We start from the raw sequence: 20,362 nt of genomic DNA, 5'->3' as shown, positions 1-20,362 counted from the left end.
TTTGTGTAACAGCAGCCTTAGGAGGGAGGGAGCCTTAATCGTCAATTTCCAGATGAGGCAACAGGTCCAGAGAGTTGAGGTAAGTTGCTCAAAGTCACATGGGAAGTAGGTAACAAAACTGGGATGAGACCAGGTTTATCTGCCTCCAGAGACCGACTCTCAACACGCCTGTCCTACCTGCACTATTGTAACATCATAAGGATACTGTGTGATGTCACAGTATATGGTGTTAGAATATGCGCCATCATAAGGGATATTTGACTCATTTGAAAAGACTCTGAAGCTGGGAAAGATTGAAGGCAGAAGGAGAAGGGGATAACAGAGGATGAGATGGTTGGATGGCATCACCAACTCAATGGACATGAATTTGAGTCAACTCTGGGAGTTGGTGATGGACAGGGAAGCCTGGCGTGCTGCAGTCCATGGGTTCACAAAGAGTCGGACATGACTGAGCAACTAAACTGAACTGAACTGAACTGATAAGGAATATTTGGTCTTTGATCCAAACTCTCAGGATCTCCTGAGAGGTAGAGGGAATGGGAGTGTCTTTAGTTACTCACTGCAAACCTTCTTCTATTGGGCCTGAGTTTAAGTCATAGATGCCTGATGGCTAGAAGCCCCTGGAAGGCTTCAGGATGCAGGCTGGTTGCCAGGGGGACCAGGCATATAATTAGAGGGTTGGTATTTTCAGCCCCACCCCTACCCCACCACCAAGAACAGGGGCTGGGGGTTGAGCCAGTCACCAATGGTCAATGATTTAATCAACATGCCAACAAAACATGGCTTCCCCAATGGCTCAGTGGGTAAAGAATCTGCCTGCAATATAGGAGACACAGGAGACTCGGGTTCAATCCTTGGTTCAGGAAGATCCTCTGGAGAAGGAAATGACAAACCACTCTATTGTATTCTTGCCTGAAAAAATCCCATGGACAGAGGAGCCTGGGGGCTACAGTCCATGGGGTCGCAAAGAGTCGGATACTACTGAGCAACTAAGCACGCGTGCACATGCACACACACACAGCACAGTAACCTCCGTAAAAGCTCTATGTGGAGGGGTTTGGAGAGCTGCTGGTGCGAGAGGCTAGAGGGTGACACACCCAAACTCCCAGGGACAGATGCTCCTCTGCGTTGGTCCCTTCAGCAGCTTGCCCTGGCTGTTCAACTGCATCCTTCATAACACACTGCTAACAGTAAACAAAGTGTTTCCTGGAGCTCTGTGACCACTGTAGCAAATTACAGCAAGATAAACACTTGCTTTATGGCACTCTGCTCACCAGATACTGCATTTTTTACAAATTGAAAGTCTGTGGCAAACCCACATCAAACAAGGCTGTGGGCCATTTTTCTAATAGCATTTGCTCACTTCGTGTCTCTGGGTCACATTTTGATAATTCTCACAAAATTTCATACTTTTTCACTATTATGGTATTTGTGATGGTGATCTGTGATAGGGGATCTTCGATGTTACTATAACCAAATGATAATGACTTGCTGAAGGTTCAGATGATAGCAAAATTTAGCAATAAAGTATTTTAAATTAAAATGTGTACATTTTTTTTTAGTCATAATGTTATTGCATAATTAACAGACTATGTTGCTGTTCAGGCACTAAGTGGTGTCTGACTCTTTCGCAACCCCATGGACTGTAGCCCACCAGGCTCCTGTGTCTGGGGGATTTTGCAGGCAAGAATATTGGAGTAGGTTGCCATTTCCTTCTCCAGGGTATCCTCCCCACCCAGGATTGAACCCACATCTCCTGCATTGACAGGCAGATTCTTTACCACTAAGCCACCAGGAAAGCCCCTTAATAAGATTATAGGATATCGTAAACATGGCTTTTACATGCATTGGGAAACCAAAATATTGGTGTGGTATCTGCTTTACTGTTGTATTCTGGAATGGAACCCACAATATCTCCGAAGTCCCCTGTACTGAACTTAAGTACAAGCTGCAAAGAGTGTGGGTGACCAGGAAACCCCCCTACTTGTGATGGCATTGGAAGCGGGGGGCAGTCCTGTGGGACTGAGTCCCTAACCTGGCAGGTCTGTGTAGTGTTAGACTCTGGGTAGTATTAGAATTGAGTTAATCCATAGGTCATCTGCTGGTGTTCACAGAGAACTGAAGTGGTCAGTGTAGGAAAAGCCCACACATTTGGTGTCAGAAGAGCTGTGAGGAGAGAAATGGTTTTCTCTGAGCAGTGAAAGAAGATGTGGAACCACACGGCCTCGTCACTGACTACTTCCTGAGGCCCTCCCCACTCTGGGTGACTGGTGTCCTGCTTGCTCAGCCCACCGACCGTGGGTCCCTGAGTCCTGTCCTTCCCTCGGAGATCCTAAGTTGCCTTTTTCCATCCCTTCTCCTCAACATTCATAAACTCAAGTTTCTTCTCTGGGCTGATCTCAGCTAACAGTTCAGAAAGTCCTCATTTATACTAAGTTGTGAATGATGGATGACGTCATTCGACATTCTGTCAGGACGTGCTAACTCAGGGGAACCTCCAGCTGGTGTTACAGGAAGGTGGGGGAGGTATTTTTGGACAGGCCATGCTCCTTTTTAGATGGTAAGGCAAAGGAGAAAGGAGACTCCATCCTACACTAGTTCCTCCCTGGGCAGCTTTCTATCTGGGACAGTGGACTCCTGGTACCCCATAAGTTAATGGCAAGAAGCTATTCCTAAAATTCTAGTTTATAATTCCTCTGTCACCCAAGGGTTGTTTATTAGAAAGTGTTGAGGTTTCCAGGTGGAAGACTCCTTTGCTTGGAGTACACCCTCTCATTGTCATGCTCTGGCACTGTTTCACTAGGTCAACTGAAATACTAGTTACCTAAGGGTTGCATCTGTATTTGACTTTGCTCTGTGCTGTTAATGAAGGGCTCAGGCACTGTGAAGTTGCATATCTGCCTGGAGATTTCTGTTCAGAGAAGAGAAAAGATTATCCCAAAGGTTACAGTTGTATTGCCCTGTAGGACTATCACTCATTTTGACTTTAACTTAGCAAACTTTTTACAAAATGACTCTTTTTTTTTTTTTTTGGCCACACTAGGTGGCATGTGGGATCTTAGTTCCCCAACCAGGGATCAAACTGGTGCCCCCTGCAGTGGAAGCACAGAGTCCAGGGCACTGAACTGCCAGGGAATTAATTCCCAGAGTGACTTTTTAAGTCAACTACAAATATATCATTTGTCCAGGTATTCTATGAACCAGCTTTATTTATATTGGCCTCCTAGATTCATGCTTGGTTTGAAGAAAGCTTCAAAAGATGTTCATTTTATATTGCATGATTTAGCTTTTTGAAAATCATACAATGAAACAACAGTCCTTCAAACCTACACCTTCCTCCTGGGTACCCCCCCTAGTTATGAAAACTCAGAGTTACAAGTAAGCCTGCAGAGATGATATGGTTGAGGGGGACTGGGAGAATCTTTTTCCTTCCTGATGTTCAAAAGGCAAAGTTCCCTGGAGCAAGTGAGAATGTGCTGAGGCCCAACCAGGCTACATTTAATGTCAGAAAGGGATGGCCAAAGTGTGCTGGGAAAGCGATGCTATAAAACCATGAAGTCCACTGTGTTCTGAAAACATGAACAGGAAATGCTATCGAAAATGTTTGGGGTATTCCTAGAAAGTCATGCCTGGGGAGGGAGAGGACGCTGATCTGTGTCCTAGAGGCATTTGGAGCAGATGGTGAAAGATATGCTTGTGTATCCAAAAAAAGCCATAGGTCTTCCAGAGAGAGGACACTGTCCCCACGACCTCTCCAGATGGAGTTTCCTGGGGAATCTCAGTGGAGAAGGGGGAAGGGACCAGAGCAGAAGCCTCAGGAGGTCTACACAGGGTGGGGGTGGGGCGGGGGGGGGCACATGAGAAACTCAGGCTGAGTCCCATTCCCACCCCTGCTGTGGACCAACAACCAGCCCCTGGGGCTTCAGCCTCCCTGGACCTCAGTTTTCTCCTCTGTGAAAGGAGGAGGTTTACACTAGACAAAATGCAAGCCTTCACTCTCCAATACTTAGCCACCAGCCACATGGGCTCCACAGCCCTTTATAATGCTGATAGTCTGTATCAAGACACACTCGGTGTAAAATACACACTGGGCTTCAAAGGCATGGTACCAGTAAAAATGTAAAATATCTGATTAATAACTTTATTTTGATGACATGCTGACAATATTTTAGATATACCGTTAGATAAAAATATTAAAATCAATTTTACTCTTTTTTAATGTGGCTGCTTGAACATTTAAAATGACATCTGCAGTTTATTATGTATTTCTATGGAGACAGCACTGCTCTAAGGTCTCTCCAGATGAGCATCTAGAAGCAAAGAAAAGACACATCGAATGCTGATGTCAGGTTTGCTTTGCGATATTATGAAGAATAATTAGCCATGTGTCAATTGCTCTGACCAAATCTCTAATCACTATTTTGTTTCTACTGCAAGGCACTTAGTCCTCTCCTGGTCAGAGTCAGTGGACAGAAGTCCGCCATCCAGGGGACACGCTGAGAAACGAATGCTCACGTCTCTGGCTTTTAAGCACCCACATATTCATGTAGGGATTTGATCCATGAAACTACTAAAATGTGATTTGGGATTCCATCCATTCCTTTTTTTTGAAATTTTATTTTTAATTGGAGGATAATTACTTTACAGTATTGTGATGGTTTCTGCCATACATCAACATAAGCCTGTTATACAAAGGGAATTAAATCTGAAAGGAAAGATAAGTATTGTATATGAATACATATGGGCTTCCCTGGTAGCTCAGCTGGTAAAGAATTCACCTGCAATGCAAGAGACCAAGTTCAACTCCTGAGTCAGGGATCTTCCCGAGAAGGGATAGGCTACCCATTCCAGTATTCTTGGGCTTCCCTGGTGGCTCAGATGGTAAAGAATCCACCTGAAATGCGACCCAGGGAGACCTGGGTTCGATCCCTGGGTTGGGAGTATCCCCTGGAGAAGGGATAGGCTACCCACTCCAGTATTCTTGCCTGGAGAATTAAATGGACAGAAGAGCCTGGAGGGCTACAGTCCATGGGGTTCACGACGAGTTGGATACGACTGTGTGACTAACACACATTAATGTGTATACATGGAATCTAGAAAGATGGTACTGATGAATCTATCTACAGGCTATCTGTTACTTTTTGCAGCCCCGCCATCTCTGACCACTGTTACACAGCCCTGACTTCTTGTCCTAGGCGGTGCGTTCGGAGACATGACTTTCCATAAAGGATCATCTTAAAACTCAAATACTGGGAATCCCTGAGACCTGAGATGGGCAGGGGTGCCAGTTCTGGATGATCGAAAATGTGCCTATAGTTTTCAAAACAGAGTAACTTTTCAAATGCCAAGGAGAGACCAGTCATTAAGGAAAGTCGGTTGGGGTGATGCAAACCATCACCCCCAGTTTATCTACTTTGCCGAGCCGGATTTTAGTAATTAGGTTTCTTCAAAGCCAGTCACACCTTTGCTCTTCATGGGGCCAGAGAGCACTTCCAAGCCTTGTCTGAACTCCAACCCCAGGCTTTGTTTCTGAAAGACAAGCGTCATGCACCTGCTATTCCAATTGTGCAAAATGACCAAAACGGGATTTCTCAAATGGAGCCTCTGCTGCTGAACTGGGCCCTTGAACATCCCAATGGTTTGTAAGTCCAGGCTCTGGGCATCTCCCTACAGGATGAACGAGGGCTTGAAGGCACAGGACAGCAGGGGCCCTGTGGTCAAACACATTTTCTTCCTGATCAGTTAAGACCAGTCGTTCCCCTGTCCCAGGAGTAAAGGAAGGAGAGGGATCAGCCATGCAGCAACAGGGAACCCTACCAACATGTGGGTGGCCGAGGGCAGGCAGGCCTGGAAGCAAGTAGAAATGCCTGGCAGCAGTCACACTGGTCCTCTTCCAGCATCTTCACTGCTCTAAGAAGATCCTCCTCAGGGTCAGAAACACAGTAGCACAAGACAGAACAAGTCCCTCGTGGCAGAGCTCAAGCTATGTATGGAGGGGGATGTCCTGGCACTAGGCTGTAGCCCATGGCTAGGTCTATGTCACATCTCTACTACCGGGTGGACACCAGCTCAGCCCCTGTTTTCAATGGAGAAAGGGGGTGGACGCCAGCCTGGAAGGGCAGCTGGGAACCTGATGGGGAGAAAGCAGAGGATGGGGAAGAGGAAGGACATAGCAGGTTTGGGCTATGGGAGCAGACCCAAGGGGACACAGGGGTAGGATGGGTGAAGGACAAGCTGGGAGGAAGTCTGAAAGTCCTTAAATGTCAACCTGAAGAGTGCAGACCTGGTCCTGGATGTAGCACAGAGCCGGGGTCTGCCAGCAGGCAACACGGATGGATGGAATCATTGGGAAGAACCAACCAACCAACCATCTGCATTCAGAGGTGGTACAGACGGATTCTGAGTATCACCTGTAGTGCCCACAAGGAAAGAACCAGACCCTAGGTAGGGTGGAGGATGCAGGGAAGGGGAGGAGGGGTGGAGCTTGAAGACCTGAGGGGGATCTGCCAGCACTGGCTGCCTGGATGCGGAAGGGGAGGGGTGGCTTGGGAAAGCTAGGGATCCAGCAAAAGGAAGGATCCGAGATGATGAGGAGCTGCTCAGCCCTGGGCCAGGACTGCTGATAACTCTCCCAGCTCACATGATATCTTCCTTATACAGTCTTCCACACCACACGGCCGTGCAAGGTCACAGCTATTGGTGTCCATGTTGGTGTAGATGCAAATAACTTTGCTGCCTCCCCCAGGTAAGACCTTTCAGGGCAGGAAGATACTATTCTCACAGGTGGTTGAGGAACATTAGCAATGATGCTGGGAGGGGCCGTGGACCATGCGTTTGTTCAGCACAGGATTTCTGTGTCCAGGATTCCATGATGAGATTTCACGAGCACCATAACCCCAGGGTGTTCTCAATTACCCCAGAATGTTCAGACCATCCGCCTTACCCAGGACCTCATGTCCAGCAACTTAGCTGAGTCACTTCCAGGAGCCGGGACAGAGGCAAAGCCACAAATCGAGGCTTGTTGCCAGTGGTTAGCAACTCTAGCTTAAAAGCACCAACTGGGTAGGGAAGATGAGGCTGAAAAAGAGGTCTGGTGATTGCCTTTCAAGGATTCACACTTTGCACAAAATCAGACGAGCCCTAATAACCAAGAAAGGGATAATGACTGTGTGGAATTCAGCTCTGAGTCAAGAATGTAACCATGAACTCTCACATTTATGAAGTGGTCCTACCCGGATGTAGGGCATCACGAGTCTGTGTGGAGGGTGGAAGGACAGTGGCACAAGAAAGTCACTCTGATACCTAGATTCAACCTCAGCTCTAGGTCAGACACCACTTTCTAGGAAAGACTGTTCTGGGACCCATGTCGAGTTATCTGTCCTCAGAGTCCCTTTTACTTCTCTCACGAAGCAGTGTTTTCTCCTATGATTATTATTATGGGTTTACTATTATATTGGATTAATATCCTGCTTTGGTACCAGACTGAAAGCTCCATGATCTGGAATGCCTTCTGGTTTTTCTCTTCCTGGTGCCTAGGACAGAGCCTGGCTGTTCACAAGTGCTTGGTCAATGTGAGTCAAAATGAAGCTTGAGGAATAAAGGAAGAGCTAGGGGGTTCAGACAGCCCATTTCAGCAGCTGAACACTACCTGGCATTTTCAAAACAAACCTCCAAGGGGTCAATATTAAAGGTTCAAAGGGCAGCTGACTCCATCTTTGCAGGTAACCACATGGAAAAATTATGGAATAATTAAGAAAGCCTTCCTCAGTGATCAATGCAAAGAAATAGAGGAAAACAACAGAATGGGAAAGACTAGAGATCTCTTCAGGAAAATTAGAGATACCAAGGGAATATTTCATGCAAAGATGGGCTCAATAAAGGACAGAAATGGTATGGACCTAACAGAAGCAGAAGATAATTAAGAAGAGGTGGCAAGAATACATGGAAGAAATGTACAATAAAGATCTTCATGACCAAGATAATCACGATGGTGTGATCGTTCACCTGGAGGCAGACATCCTGGAATGTGAAGTCAAGTGGGCCTTAGAAAGCATCACTACAAACAAAGCTAGTGGAGGTGATGGAATTCCAATTGAGCCATTTCAAATCCTGAAAGATGATGCTGTGAAAGTGCTGCACTCAATATGCCAGCAAATTTGGAAAACTCAGCAGTGGCCACAGGACCGGAAAAGGTCAGTTTTCATTCCAATCCCAAAGAAAGGCAATGCCAAAGAATGCTCAAACTACCACACAATTGCACTCATCTCACACGCTAGTAAAGTAATGCTCAAAATTCTCCAAGTCAGGCTTCAGCAATACATGAACCGTGAACTTACAGATGTTCAAGCTGGTTTTAGAAAAGGCAGAGGAACGAGACATCAAATTGCCAACATCCTCTGGATCATGGAAAAAGCAAGAGAGTTCCAGAAAAACATCTATTTCTGCTTTATTGACTATGCCAAAGCCTTTGACTGTGTGGATCACAATAAACTGTGGAAAATTCTGAAAGAGATGGGGATACCAGACCACCTGATCTGCCTCTTGAGAAACCTATACGCAGGTCACGAAGCAACAGTTAGAACCGAACATGGAAAACAGACTGGTTCCAAATAGGAAAAGGAGTACATCAAGGCTGTATATTGTCACCCTGTTATTTAACTTATATGCAGAGTACATCATGAGAAACGTTGGGCTGGAAGAAGCACAAGCTGGAATCAAGATTGCCCGAGGAAATATCAATAACCTCAGATATGCAGATGACACCACCCTTATGCCAGAAAGTGAAGAGGAACTAAAAAGCCTCTTGATGAAAGTGAAACTGGAGAGTGAAAAAGTTGGCTTAAAACTCAACATTCAGAAAATGAAGATCATGGCATCTGGTCCCATCACTTCATGGCAAATAGATGAGGAAACAATGGAAACAGTGTCAGACTTTATTGTTTTGGGCTCCAAAATCACTGCAGATGGTGACTGCAGCCATGAAATTAAAAGATGCTTACTCCATGGAAGGAAAGTTATGACCAACCAAGATAGCATATTGAAAAGCAGAGACATTACTTTGCCAACAAAGGTCCATCTAGTCAAGGCTATGGTTTTTCCAGTAGTCATGTATGGATGTGAAAGCTGACTGTGAAGAAAGCTGAGTGCTGAAGAATTGATGCTTTTAAAGTGTGGTGTTGGAGAAGACTCTTGAGAGTCCCTTGGACTGCAAGGAGATCCAACCAGTCCATTCTAAAGGATATCAGTCCTGGGTGTTCTTTGGAAGGAATGATGCTAATGCTCAATCTCCAGTACTTTGGCTACCTCATGTTAAGAGTTGACTGATTGGAAAACACTCTGATGCTGGGAGGGATTGGGGGCAGGAGGAGAAGGGGACGACAGAGGATGAGATGGCTGGATGGCATCACTGACTTGATGGACATGAGTTTGAGTGAACTCTGGGAGTTGGTGATGGACAGGGAGGCCTGGCGTGCTGCAACTCATGGGGTCGCAAAGAGTCGGACATGATTGAGCGACTGAACTGAACTGAACTGAACTGAATAATGTTATTTATCTAATAAAGAATCTGCCTGCAATGCAGGAGACCCAGGTTCAATCCCTGGGTCAGGAAGATCTCCTGGAGAAGGGAATGTACTCCAGTATTCTTGCCTGGAGAATCCCATGGACAGAGGGGCCTGGCGGGCTACAGTCCATGGGGTTGCAAAGAGCTGGACACGACTGACTGACAAACACTTTCACTTTCAATATTATAATAACAAATGATATTATTATTCCATGATAACTAATTATAAATAACTATAGTAAAGAATAACAATGTCTATAAAAAAGAGGAGAGAAAGAAATATAACGTAACTATCAACTTGGAGCATCTAACAAACAAACGAAACAATTTTTAAGCTTTGTGGTGGGGAAGGGGAGACAATACCAAGTTATATAGTTCAGGCCACTTGTCACATTTTCCTCAAGGGCATTTGACTCAGGAGAGAAGTAGACCTGCCCTCAGTCTCTCACTTCTTGTCTGATGGATTCTTTCATAGGACATAACAAGTTAACTACTTTACCTGTTATTAAACTGAAAACACTAAAACAAAAAGATTTTCCCCAGGAACCGGGAGCCCCCACGGGAGATCCCACCCATGACAAAGGTCATGCGGAGAAGACCTGACAGGTAAAGGCAGAACAGGACTCGAGGGACTCCCTGGACCTGCTCGATCATCTGCCCCAAAACCAAAATCTGTCTGTCTACTGTTTACTATATTATGCCTTTTACCAACTCTTCTCACATTAACAGGGGGCTGTCCCCGACCACCTTTCTCTGAAGAAAATCAAGTTAAGGCTCTAGTTAATAAGTCTCCTGGGCTTGAAAGGAGCATTTTAATTCTAACCCCTCTGTTACTATTTTAGCTTGCTTGGCAGGTTTATCCACGTTCTTGCAACTAATGCACATGATTGTGCACAACACCCCAAGCATAACCTTTGAGCGATAAAAAAGCTTTATTAGAATAATACTGCATTGTTGAGCCAATGTTTGCTACCGAGTTTCCTTATCCCTTACCCAATGTGCGCCTGGGAGTGCATTAGTTAATATAGTTGGTATGCAAGAAAGGAGCCATGGTTGCACGGGCGCAGGAGGGCCTAGAGGAGCTATCCCACGTTGAAGGTCAGGAAGGGCGGCAGTGAGGAGATACCCCTCGTCCAAGGTAAGCAGCAATGGCTGCGCTTTGCTGGAGCAGCCGTGAAGAGATACCCCATGCCCAAGGTAAGAGAAACCCAAGTAAGACGGTAGGTGTTGCAAGAGGGCATCAGAGGGCAGACACACTGAAACCATACTCACATAAAACTAGTCAATCTAATCACACTAGGACCACAGCCTTGTCTAACTCAATGAAACTAAGCCATGCCCATGGGGCAACCCAAGATGGGCGGATCACGGTGGAGAGATCTGACAGAATGTGGTCCACTGGAGAAGGGAATGGCAAACCACTTCAGTATTCTTGCCTTGAGAACCCCATGAACAGTATGAAAAGGCAAAATGATAGCGTACTGAAAGAGAAACTCCCTAGGTCAGTAGGGGCCCAATATGCTACTGGACATCAGTGGAGAAATAACTCCAGAAAGAATGAAGGGATGGAGCCAAAGCAAAAAGAATACCCAGTTGTGGATGTGACTGGTGATAGAAGCAAGGTCCAATGCTGTAAAGAGCAATATTGCATAGGAACGTGGAATGTCAGGTCCATGAATCAAGGCAAATTGGAAGTGGTCAAACAAGAGATGGCAAGAGTGAATGTCGACATTCTAGGAATCAGCAAACTGAAATGGACTGGAATGGGTGAATTTTACTCAGATGACCATTATATCTACTACTGAGGGCAGGAATCCCTCAGAAGAAATGGAGTAGCCATCATGGTCAACAAAAGAGTCTGAAATGCAGTACTTGGATGCAATCTCAAAAATGACAGAATGATCTCTGTTCATTTCCAAGGCAAACCATTCAATATCACAGTAATCCAAGTCTATACCCCGACCAGTAACGCTGAAGAGGCTGAAGTTGAATGGTTCTATGAAGACCTACAAGACCTTTTAGAACTAACACCCAAAAAAGATGTCCTTTTCATTATAGGGGACTGGAATGCAAAAGTAGGAAGTCAAGAAACACCTGGAGTAACAGGTAAATTTGGCCTTGGAATATGGAATGAAGCAGGGCAAAGACTAATAGAGTTTTGCCAAGAAAATGCACTGGTCATAACAAACACCCTCTTCCAACAACACAAGAGAAGACTCTATACATGGACATCACCAGATGGTCAACATCAAAATCAGACTGATTATATTCTTTGCAGCCAAAGATGGAGAAGCTCTATACAGTCAGCAAAAACAAGACCAGGAGTTGACTGTGGCTCAGATCATGAAATCCTTATTGCCAAATTCAGACTTAAATTGAAGAAAGTAGGGAAAACCACTAGACCATTCAGGTATGACCTAAATCAAATCCCTTATGATTATACAGTGGAACTGAGAAATAGATTTAAGGACCTAGATCTGATAGACAGAGTGCCTGATGAACTATGGAATGAGGTTCGTGACATTGTACAGGAGACAGGGATCAAGACTATCCCCATGGAAAAGAAATGCAAAAAACCAAAATGGCTGTCTGGGGAGGCCTTACAAATAGGTGTGAAAAGAAGAGAAGTGAAAAGCAAAGGAGAAAAGGAAAGATATAAACATCTGAATGCAGAGTTCCAAAGAATAGCAAGAAGAGATAAGAAAGCCTTCTTCAGTGATCAATGCAAAGAAATAGAGGAAAACAACAGAATGGGAAAGACTAGGGATCTCTTCAAGAAAATCAGAGATACCAAAGGAACATTTCATGCAAAGATGGGCTCGATAAAGGACAGAAACGGTATGGACCTAACAGAAGCAGAAGATATTAAGAAGAGATGGCAAGAGTACACAGAAGAACTGTACAAAAAAGATCTTCATGACCCAGATAATCACGATGGTGTGATCACTGACCTAGAGCCAGACATCCTGGAATGTGAAGTCAAGTGGGCCTTAGAAAGCATCACTACGAACAAAGCTAGTGGAGGTGATGGAATTCCAGTTGAGCTATTTCAAATCCTGAGAGATGATGCTGTGAAAATGCTGCACTCAATATGCCAGCAAATTTGGAAAACTCAGCAGTGGCCACAGGACTGGAAAAGGTCAGTTTTCATTCCAATCCCAAAGAAAGGCCATGCTAAAGAATGTTCAAACTACCGCACAATTGCACTCATCTCACATGCTAATGCTCAAAATTCTCCAAGCCAGGATTCAGCAATATGTGAACCATGAACTTCCTGATGTTCAAGCTGGTTTTAGAAAAGGCAGAGGAACCAGACATCAAATTGCCAACAACCGCTGGATCATCAAAAAAGCAAGAGAGTTCCAGAAAACATCTATTTCTGCTTTATTGACTATGCCAAAGCCTTTGACTGTGTGGATCACAATAAACCGTGGAAAATTCTTCAAGAGATGGGAATACCAGACCACCTGATCTGCCTCTTGAGAAATTTGTATGCAGGTCAGGAAGCAACAGTTAGAACTGGACATGGAACAACAGACTGGTTCCAAATAGGAAAAGGAGTACGTCAAGGCTGTATATTGTCACCCTGTTATTTAACTTATATGCAGAGTACATCTGCATATAAGTACATATGAGAAACGCTGGACTGGAAGAAACACAAGCTGGAATCAAGATTGCCGGGAGAAGTATCAATAACCTCAGATATGCAGATGACACCACCCTTATGGCAGAAAGTGAAGAGACACTAAAAAGCCTCTTGATGAAAGTGAAAGTGGAGAGTGAAAAAGTTGGCTTAAAGCTCAACATTCAGAAAATGAAGATCATGGCATCCGGTCCCATCACTTCATGGGAAATAGATGGGGAAACAGTGGAAACAGTGTCAGACTTTATTTTTCTGGGCTCCAATATCACTGCAGATGGTGACTGCAGCCATGAAATTAAAAGACGCTTACTCCTTGGAAGGAAAGTTATGACCAACCTAGATAGCATATTCAAAAGCAGAGACGTTACTTTGCCAACAAAGGTTCGTCTAGTCAAGGCTATGGTTTTTCCTGTGGTCATGTATGGATGTGAGAGTTGGACTGTGAAGAAGGCTGAGCGCCGAAGAATTGATGGTTTTGAACTGTGGTGTTGGAGAAGACTCTTGAGAGTCCCTTGGACTGCAAGGAGATGCAACCAGTCCATTCTGAAGGAGATCAGCCCTGGGATTTCTTTGGAAGGAATGATGCTAAAGCTGAAACTCCAGTACTTTGGCCACCTCATGCCAAGAGTTGACGCATTAGAAAAGACTCTGATGCTGGGAAGGATTGGGGGCAAGAGGAGAAGGGGATGACAGAGGATGAGATGGCTGGATGGCATCACTGACTCGATGGATGTGAGTCTCAGTGAACTCCGGGAGTTGGTGATGGACAGGGAGGCCTGGCGTGCTGCGATTCATGGGGTCACAAAGAGTCAGACACGACTGAGCAACTGATCTGATCTGATCTGATCTGATGCAAGAAACACAAGCAGTAGCCTTGGCATTAGCAACACAACACCCTTGAGTTAATAAGTTCTTCCTTTGTTGTAACCCACTGCACCTTTGCTCCATGTAGCTTTGTTTCCTGAGGGGGACTGCAGTTCGGAAAGATAAAGGGAAAACAAGTCTTCTGGTTGACCAATCTTTATCGGGAAAGAGTCACAAAATGTTAACAGGCCACAGGGCCAGAAGATAATGTACATAACGTAAGACCCTTATTTATGAAAAGCTATGCAGAAAATGTCCTGGTTCGATAAAGGTAAAACTGATGTAATGTTGAGCTGACTCTGCATGACTTTGTGTCTTTCACTTCTGGAAATGTGTAACTCAGGGTATAAAAGCCCCTTTTGAAAATAAAGCTGCGGATCCCACTTCTCCAGAGCTCTGGTCTCTGTCTTTCTTTCTCTTTCTCTCTCTCTCTCTCTTCCTTTTTCAGGCTGACTCCTTGGAGCACAGAGGCTGAGTTCACTTTTTTGCCCAGGCTTCTAAGACCCAATCGGGAAGGCACCCCACGTCTTCACCCAGGGGAGGTGTCCTGTGTCTTCACCCCACCAAGAGGGCGCCTGTGGCCTCCGTGATCAGAGCAAGTCCCATGTCAGGGGCTTTATTGGCTTTCTGTGTAAACCAAGAAATATCAGCCTCTTTCTCTCTCCCTTATTCTTTCTCTTTATTTTTATTTTGACCCCGGACCACCAGGTCCCAATCCATTAAAAGACCCATGTCATCTCTCTTGCTGATGCCGTCCATCCTGAGGGTACCCTAGGATCCTGCTGGGCCTGGACCCCGACACCAAGGACTGCAGGAAAAACTGATTATGTTGAACTTAACAGTAGGTAGTATTAGGTCCAATAAACTCCTTAGGAATTTTTAAAGGCAATTTGGACTCTGTTTTCTCCTTTTACCTGGACTTTAACTACTATGTGAGATTCAGCCCTCTCTGCTTCCTGAGGCTAGGGTGGTGATTACGGACAAGCCGACATTTAGGCTGATGTAGGAGAAGGAAATGGCAACCCACTCCAGTACTCTTGCCTGGAAAATTCCATGGATGGAGGATCCTGGTAGGCTATAATCCATGGGGTTGCATAGAGTCGGACACGACTGAGCAACTTCACTTAATCACTTAAGCAATGCCTTTGGGGAGGGGGACTTGGGTTCCCCCCTTCCAGCAAGATGAAATGAATATCTCAGCATGAGACAGAATCCAAGAACTGGAGATGAGTCAGGAGCCTGGTGGGTTAGCGTCTGGTCCACGGGACACTTGGGGGGGCCCCTCCTGTGCCTCTGCTGGTGGATTTTACACAGTTTTGATTCAAATTGACTAAATGGTTTGTGAACTAAGACAGCTACGTTGACAAAGCTCAACTCTCAGGACTGAGAATCATGGCCATCTGTGTCAACATGACTTGACTAGTTCTTCCAGGAAGTTATTGTAAACCAATAAATAAATCTGCTGTTCACGGCAGGATATTCCTACAAAACAATCTGTCCTGGCACACTAGTTTGCTCACCTGGGAAAACAGCTTTGCTGATCAATGGTTTACTCTCGAAGACTCCCTTTAAGACTCTTGACATGCTGAATCCACCCACCCTGAACTGTATTATGTACTAAGTGACCACAAACTTTGCTGAAACCCAGCCAATTCTCGGCCTGAAAAAGCACAACTTAAAGAGCCTGGGCATGGACCTCTAAACCCTGTAAAGACACCTCCTAACCCTCTTTGCCTAGACACTGACAGGCCCAGGCCCTGGCCATGTCTTCTTTTGACAGTCACTTGAATGAACTTGGCTTTGCTTTACCAATAAGCTTTTGTGATGAAAATTTTGGAGCCCAGAACTGACACAGGAAATCAGGTTTGAAACAGGAAGCATCTAAGTGTGAGTTACTCTATATCTACAACCCACCAGGGTGGGGTAATCAGTAAATATATAGTCAGTTTTCCTCCAAAACATGAAGGCTTCTATTTCATTCCCTTTTTGAGGAAAAGACCTGGTATTTGAACACCTGCTTGTGACACAGTGCAAATGCACGATTTACCTCTGTGTCCCTCTGATTTTACATTTTCTGCATTTCCCAAATTTTCTACAATGAGTTTGCATTATTTGGAGGGTGAGTGAGAGGAAGCAAAGCAAACACCATAAAAAGAAAAGTAATTCCCTCGTGTATATTAGAAACAATTGTCAGGTCTTAATTTAAAACACACACTCAAGAGTATATAAAATACCCACTGAGAAGCTCATCTCATTAACCTAGCAAGGTCCCCCACTGGCATCAACAGGCATGTAGAAAAGTGGTCCAGCTTTCATCATGCTGCCTGGGTTCTCTCTTAAGAGGCCTCTGGCGGTGTTTGATAAAATATACCAGCAAAAGCATTCAGTCAGTCTAAGGTAAGGCCCAGGGATCTGTGTGTCCTTCTCTTCTTTTAATGAGCACTTAAATGATTCTCAAAATCAAGCCAAGGGTAAAGCACACTCAGATGCTGAGCCCAGCTTCCATCAAACACCATCCAGATGAAAAAGGAGCAGGTGAGCAGTTGACAGGGAAGGTTGCCTCACCTGTCTCATACAGGTGGCATCGCCCCGTGTCTGGGTGCTGAGCCTGTCTGGAAGCACAGACTCACGAAAGCCCCCATCTCCCACCAAAGCCAGGAGGAGCTTGCAGCTGGGCTCAGGCGAGCTCCCCAGCCAGAGCTGGCTCAGGGAGCAGGCTTCCCCTGCCCCTCTCCACAGTCCTGCAGCTCCCCGTGCAGCCCGGCACTGGCACCGGGAGCAAGACACCCGTCAGCAACCCCGATCGAGGCTCCCTTTTACCTTAAAGAAACTTCCTCGCTTGTCCAGACCGCGGGTGCCCATGGTCTGAGCTGACATGGCCCCCCGACGAGGCTCTCCTGCACGCCGGGGACTCCTGAAGGTAGAGACATGTGTGATGGTTAGTCCAGCCTGTAGGAAATTCCTTTCTAAGCCACAGAACACTCACAACAACCCTCCTGCCAAGATCTTTTTCCATCAACAACAAGAGTGCCGTTTTATTTCCCACCAAAGCCCTTCCATCTCCTTTCAGGCTGATTTCCTGCCGCCCATGGCTCAGACTCGGCCCCACCTTCGCCGCCCCCCTCCCGCTCCTCCAGCTGACGGCCCAGGCTCCCGGGGACTGCGGATAGCATAATGATTGCTCTGTGTGTTTGCTTGACCTCACGCTCAAGTCCTAGAGGGACAATGCTAGATGTCACTATAATCTGCTCCAAAGCTCACGGACTTAATGCGGCCGATCACAGAGGCCAGCGGAAGAGTGAGGCCTTGCGTGTCCCAGAAAATCCTGCAGGAATGGGATGAGGTCATTAACAGCTCTGCCAGCCCTCTCCCCCCAGGCAAGGTCAACACAAGGGCACCGGGAAGAAATCCCTCTCTTTTCTCCTAAGAAATCAAAGCTTCGGATGAAATTCTGTGTGCCTACTGACAGAGATTAGTTTGTGTTAAGAAACAGCATGTAAACAGCTCCAGGATAACCCGAGGGGAGGCGGGGTGGACACTGGAACGCAGAGAGGAGTTTAAGGGCATGATCGGGTTCTGAATCATAACTGCAGCTATTTGAGCTTGGAACTGCCCTCACTGGAGCATCAAAACCCAATAATCTTGTCTCCCGGCTCCAACGCCTTCCACATCCACTTATAAATAAAACACACATGCACACAGGCAGCTGGCCCCGCCCCGGCCAGTGCGTGCTGAGGAAGCATCTCTGATCCGGTCTAGTGCACCAGGGACGATGATCAAACTGCCCTCTGGCTCTCAGAGGTAGCTGACCCTAACCTCGACCAGCCCGGTAGAAGGACTGTAAAGGAAACATTAAATGAAAACGTGTCCGGGGGATCTTAGAGGGTTCAGCGGCAGGGGTGGGGTGGGAAGGCCCCAAAGACACATGAGCTGCTGCCAGTTTGCTGAGGCTCTTTCATCATGAACTTGGGGGGACAGAGGCAGCAGCAGCCCACAAACATGTCAACAAACGGAAGAGTAGTAGAGAATTGCTCGCGTTAGGAAGCGATGACCTCTGGAGACAGGCACGTTTCCGCCCTAAGACCTGCCACTCCTTCACATCCGCAGGGGGCTGCAATGACCGGTGGTTTCCATCTCAGAAAATGAGAACACAACATGGACCCGCCCTTCCTTCTGGAGCTGTCACCTATTTCAGTTATGTCTCTGTGGCTCCGTCCCTTTAAAGGTTCAGAGCTGTCTTCCCTCCGATTCTTTCCACTCGGAATCCCAATGGGATGAAGGTCAACCTTCCAAAAGCCTCCTGAGAAGACTGGTGAGTTTTCCATGGCAATTCTGTTGACTCTGAGATTCACGTTCACAAGCTCAGCTGCTGCACGGAGCCCCAGTTCCAGGCCCTTTGAAGTTCATCACTTAATTAGCAAAGTCCAGGGGCTGGAGTGCTCCCAAAAGGAAAACACAGTGCTGTCTTCAGAGCACGGAGCAGAACCACAACCACAGTGGAACCTTGAGGGGCAAATGATTAACTGTTTCAACCAAGAAGCACACAAATTAAAAAGTACACTTGAATCCAAGCCTAATGCCTGTAATTCTTTTCCTTCCAGATGCTTTCTCGGCAAGAAATTTGACATTGCACAGCAGTGAAGGAATGGCACGTTGAGAGCCAAGACTTCATTCCTCATCCAGACCTAAGTCTCTTTGTTCTGTTCAGAAGTTTTCCGTATACAAACCCTTTCTGATGAGCCAGGACAGGCAGGGGATACTGCCTATAACCACTGAGAAGTCTGGATTCCTCAAGTTTACTAGCTTACTTAGCTTCCTGAAAACTGAACGTGAACACGTCTACCTCAAGTGGTTCTCAAGGAAACGGCCAGCCTGGATTCTGTGTGGAATTGGCAGATGCATCACATTTCTTCCAAAGGATGCAGATTCCATCTCTGCTTCTTCAAAAGGCTATGAGAGCAGGTGACAAAGACAGGCTGCCAAGGGCCACAGCAGGTCCTTTGCAGAGAATGAAATCCACATTATTCGAATTCTTAAATAAAGCTCTCATGGGTCGGGAAGAAGTTTGGGTGTCAGGTCTTTCCTATTGGAGCAGTAGTTTCCTTCCCAAACCATAGCCTCTGACACCCCAACTCAACATGGACAGAAATCTAATACAATTGATAAGGAGACTTTCTTTCCACTTGTGGTTCTCACCTGATCCCTCACCTACCCTGGAGTTACACCAACAATCTCATCCTAAAACCACCCCAGTACACAAACAGACTGAACCAACAAACAGAAAAGGAACGGTAGTTAGAGAGGCTGTCAGATTCCTCCAGACTTACACGGTGGAAGCTTGCTCCTTTCCTGGTTTCCCTGAACAGTGGAGCAGAGTCTCCAAAAAGGAGCCCAGAGTGTCCAGTGGATCTTTCCAGATGCTAGCTGAACGCCAGCAAAAAAGAGAGAGAGAGAGAGAAACCCGAATGGGACCGAAGGACACTGCGAACACTTTGGAAGGACACGGCCAAGCCCTTTCAGTAACAGCACTGAAAGAATGTAAACAGAGCCGGCGCTGTGGTCCAACTACAGGACAAAGGCAGGAAGCGAGTATTCCCAACTCTTCCCCTATGCCAGGCTCAGCCACTTTGGAGGAAGCCTGGCGATGGCTTCCATGTGGCCCCAAGAGCGAGTGCCGAGGTGAAGTCTGTCCTGGGATTTCAGTGTCCAGGACTCACTGCGCCGTCCGACCGGGCTCCAGGTGGTGTGGACCGTGCTGAGCAGGACCGCTCCCGGCTGGCCTTCCAGCCCCTTCCACTGGGAGCCGCTGAGGACGGCGCTGGGCTACCACCACCTGACCTTGGGCTGCAGGGCTGGCCGACAGGGCTAGAACACCCGGCACTTGGGCTCCAGTTCACCAAGCCACGGAGCCAAGTCACTGGCAAGTTTCCAGCTGTTGCTTAAAATTCCAGCTTGCCAGATCTTGGCAAGAGAGGCTGCATCTGAGACGGACCCCAGCCACCCCCTCCCCCCACCCTGATTTATTTAGCCAGCCTCTACCATTCTATTCTGTTCGCTTCAGGTACAAGTTTGAACCCCAAAAGCGGCAGCAGTAATACAGACTCTGGAGACCTCCACTCACAAGTCTGGTTTAAAAGACTCAGCTTCTTGGAGTCATGGGTTTCTCATCTCCTGCTGCTGTGCAAGTCGGCTCTGAAAGCTTTCTAATCACTCCTGTCTTCCTTCTTCCTTCTAACAGCTGAATGAAGCGAGGCAAAGTGGACTTCGGCTCTTGGTAAACAAGCTCTCATTAT

General features: G+C 46.4%; 1 protein-coding gene across 13 annotated transcripts in view; it reads right to left on the bottom strand.

Moving 5' to 3' along the window:
- The window catches only part of RIN2 (Ras and Rab interactor 2), a 208,165-nt gene that overhangs the window by 89,829 nt on the left and 97,974 nt on the right, over nucleotides 1-20,362 (bottom strand). For 9 of the 13 annotated variants that reach the window (XM_025000743.2, XM_025000742.2, XM_059892716.1 and 6 more), the window contains one exon: nucleotides 16,890-16,983. In XM_025000743.2, coding sequence (XP_024856511.1) covers nucleotides 16,890-16,946 — 57 coding nt within the window. In that variant the 5' untranslated portion in view covers nucleotides 16,947-16,983. 13 annotated transcript variants of the gene reach the window in all.

The sequence above is a fragment of the Bos taurus genome, chromosome 13 (genome assembly GCF_002263795.3).
Source record: "Bos taurus isolate L1 Dominette 01449 registration number 42190680 breed Hereford chromosome 13, ARS-UCD2.0, whole genome shotgun sequence".
NCBI classification, from domain to species: domain Eukaryota; kingdom Metazoa; phylum Chordata; class Mammalia; order Artiodactyla; family Bovidae; genus Bos; species Bos taurus.
Note: the sequence above shows the minus strand (reverse complement) of the source record. Positions and strands in the feature narration are given on the sequence as shown.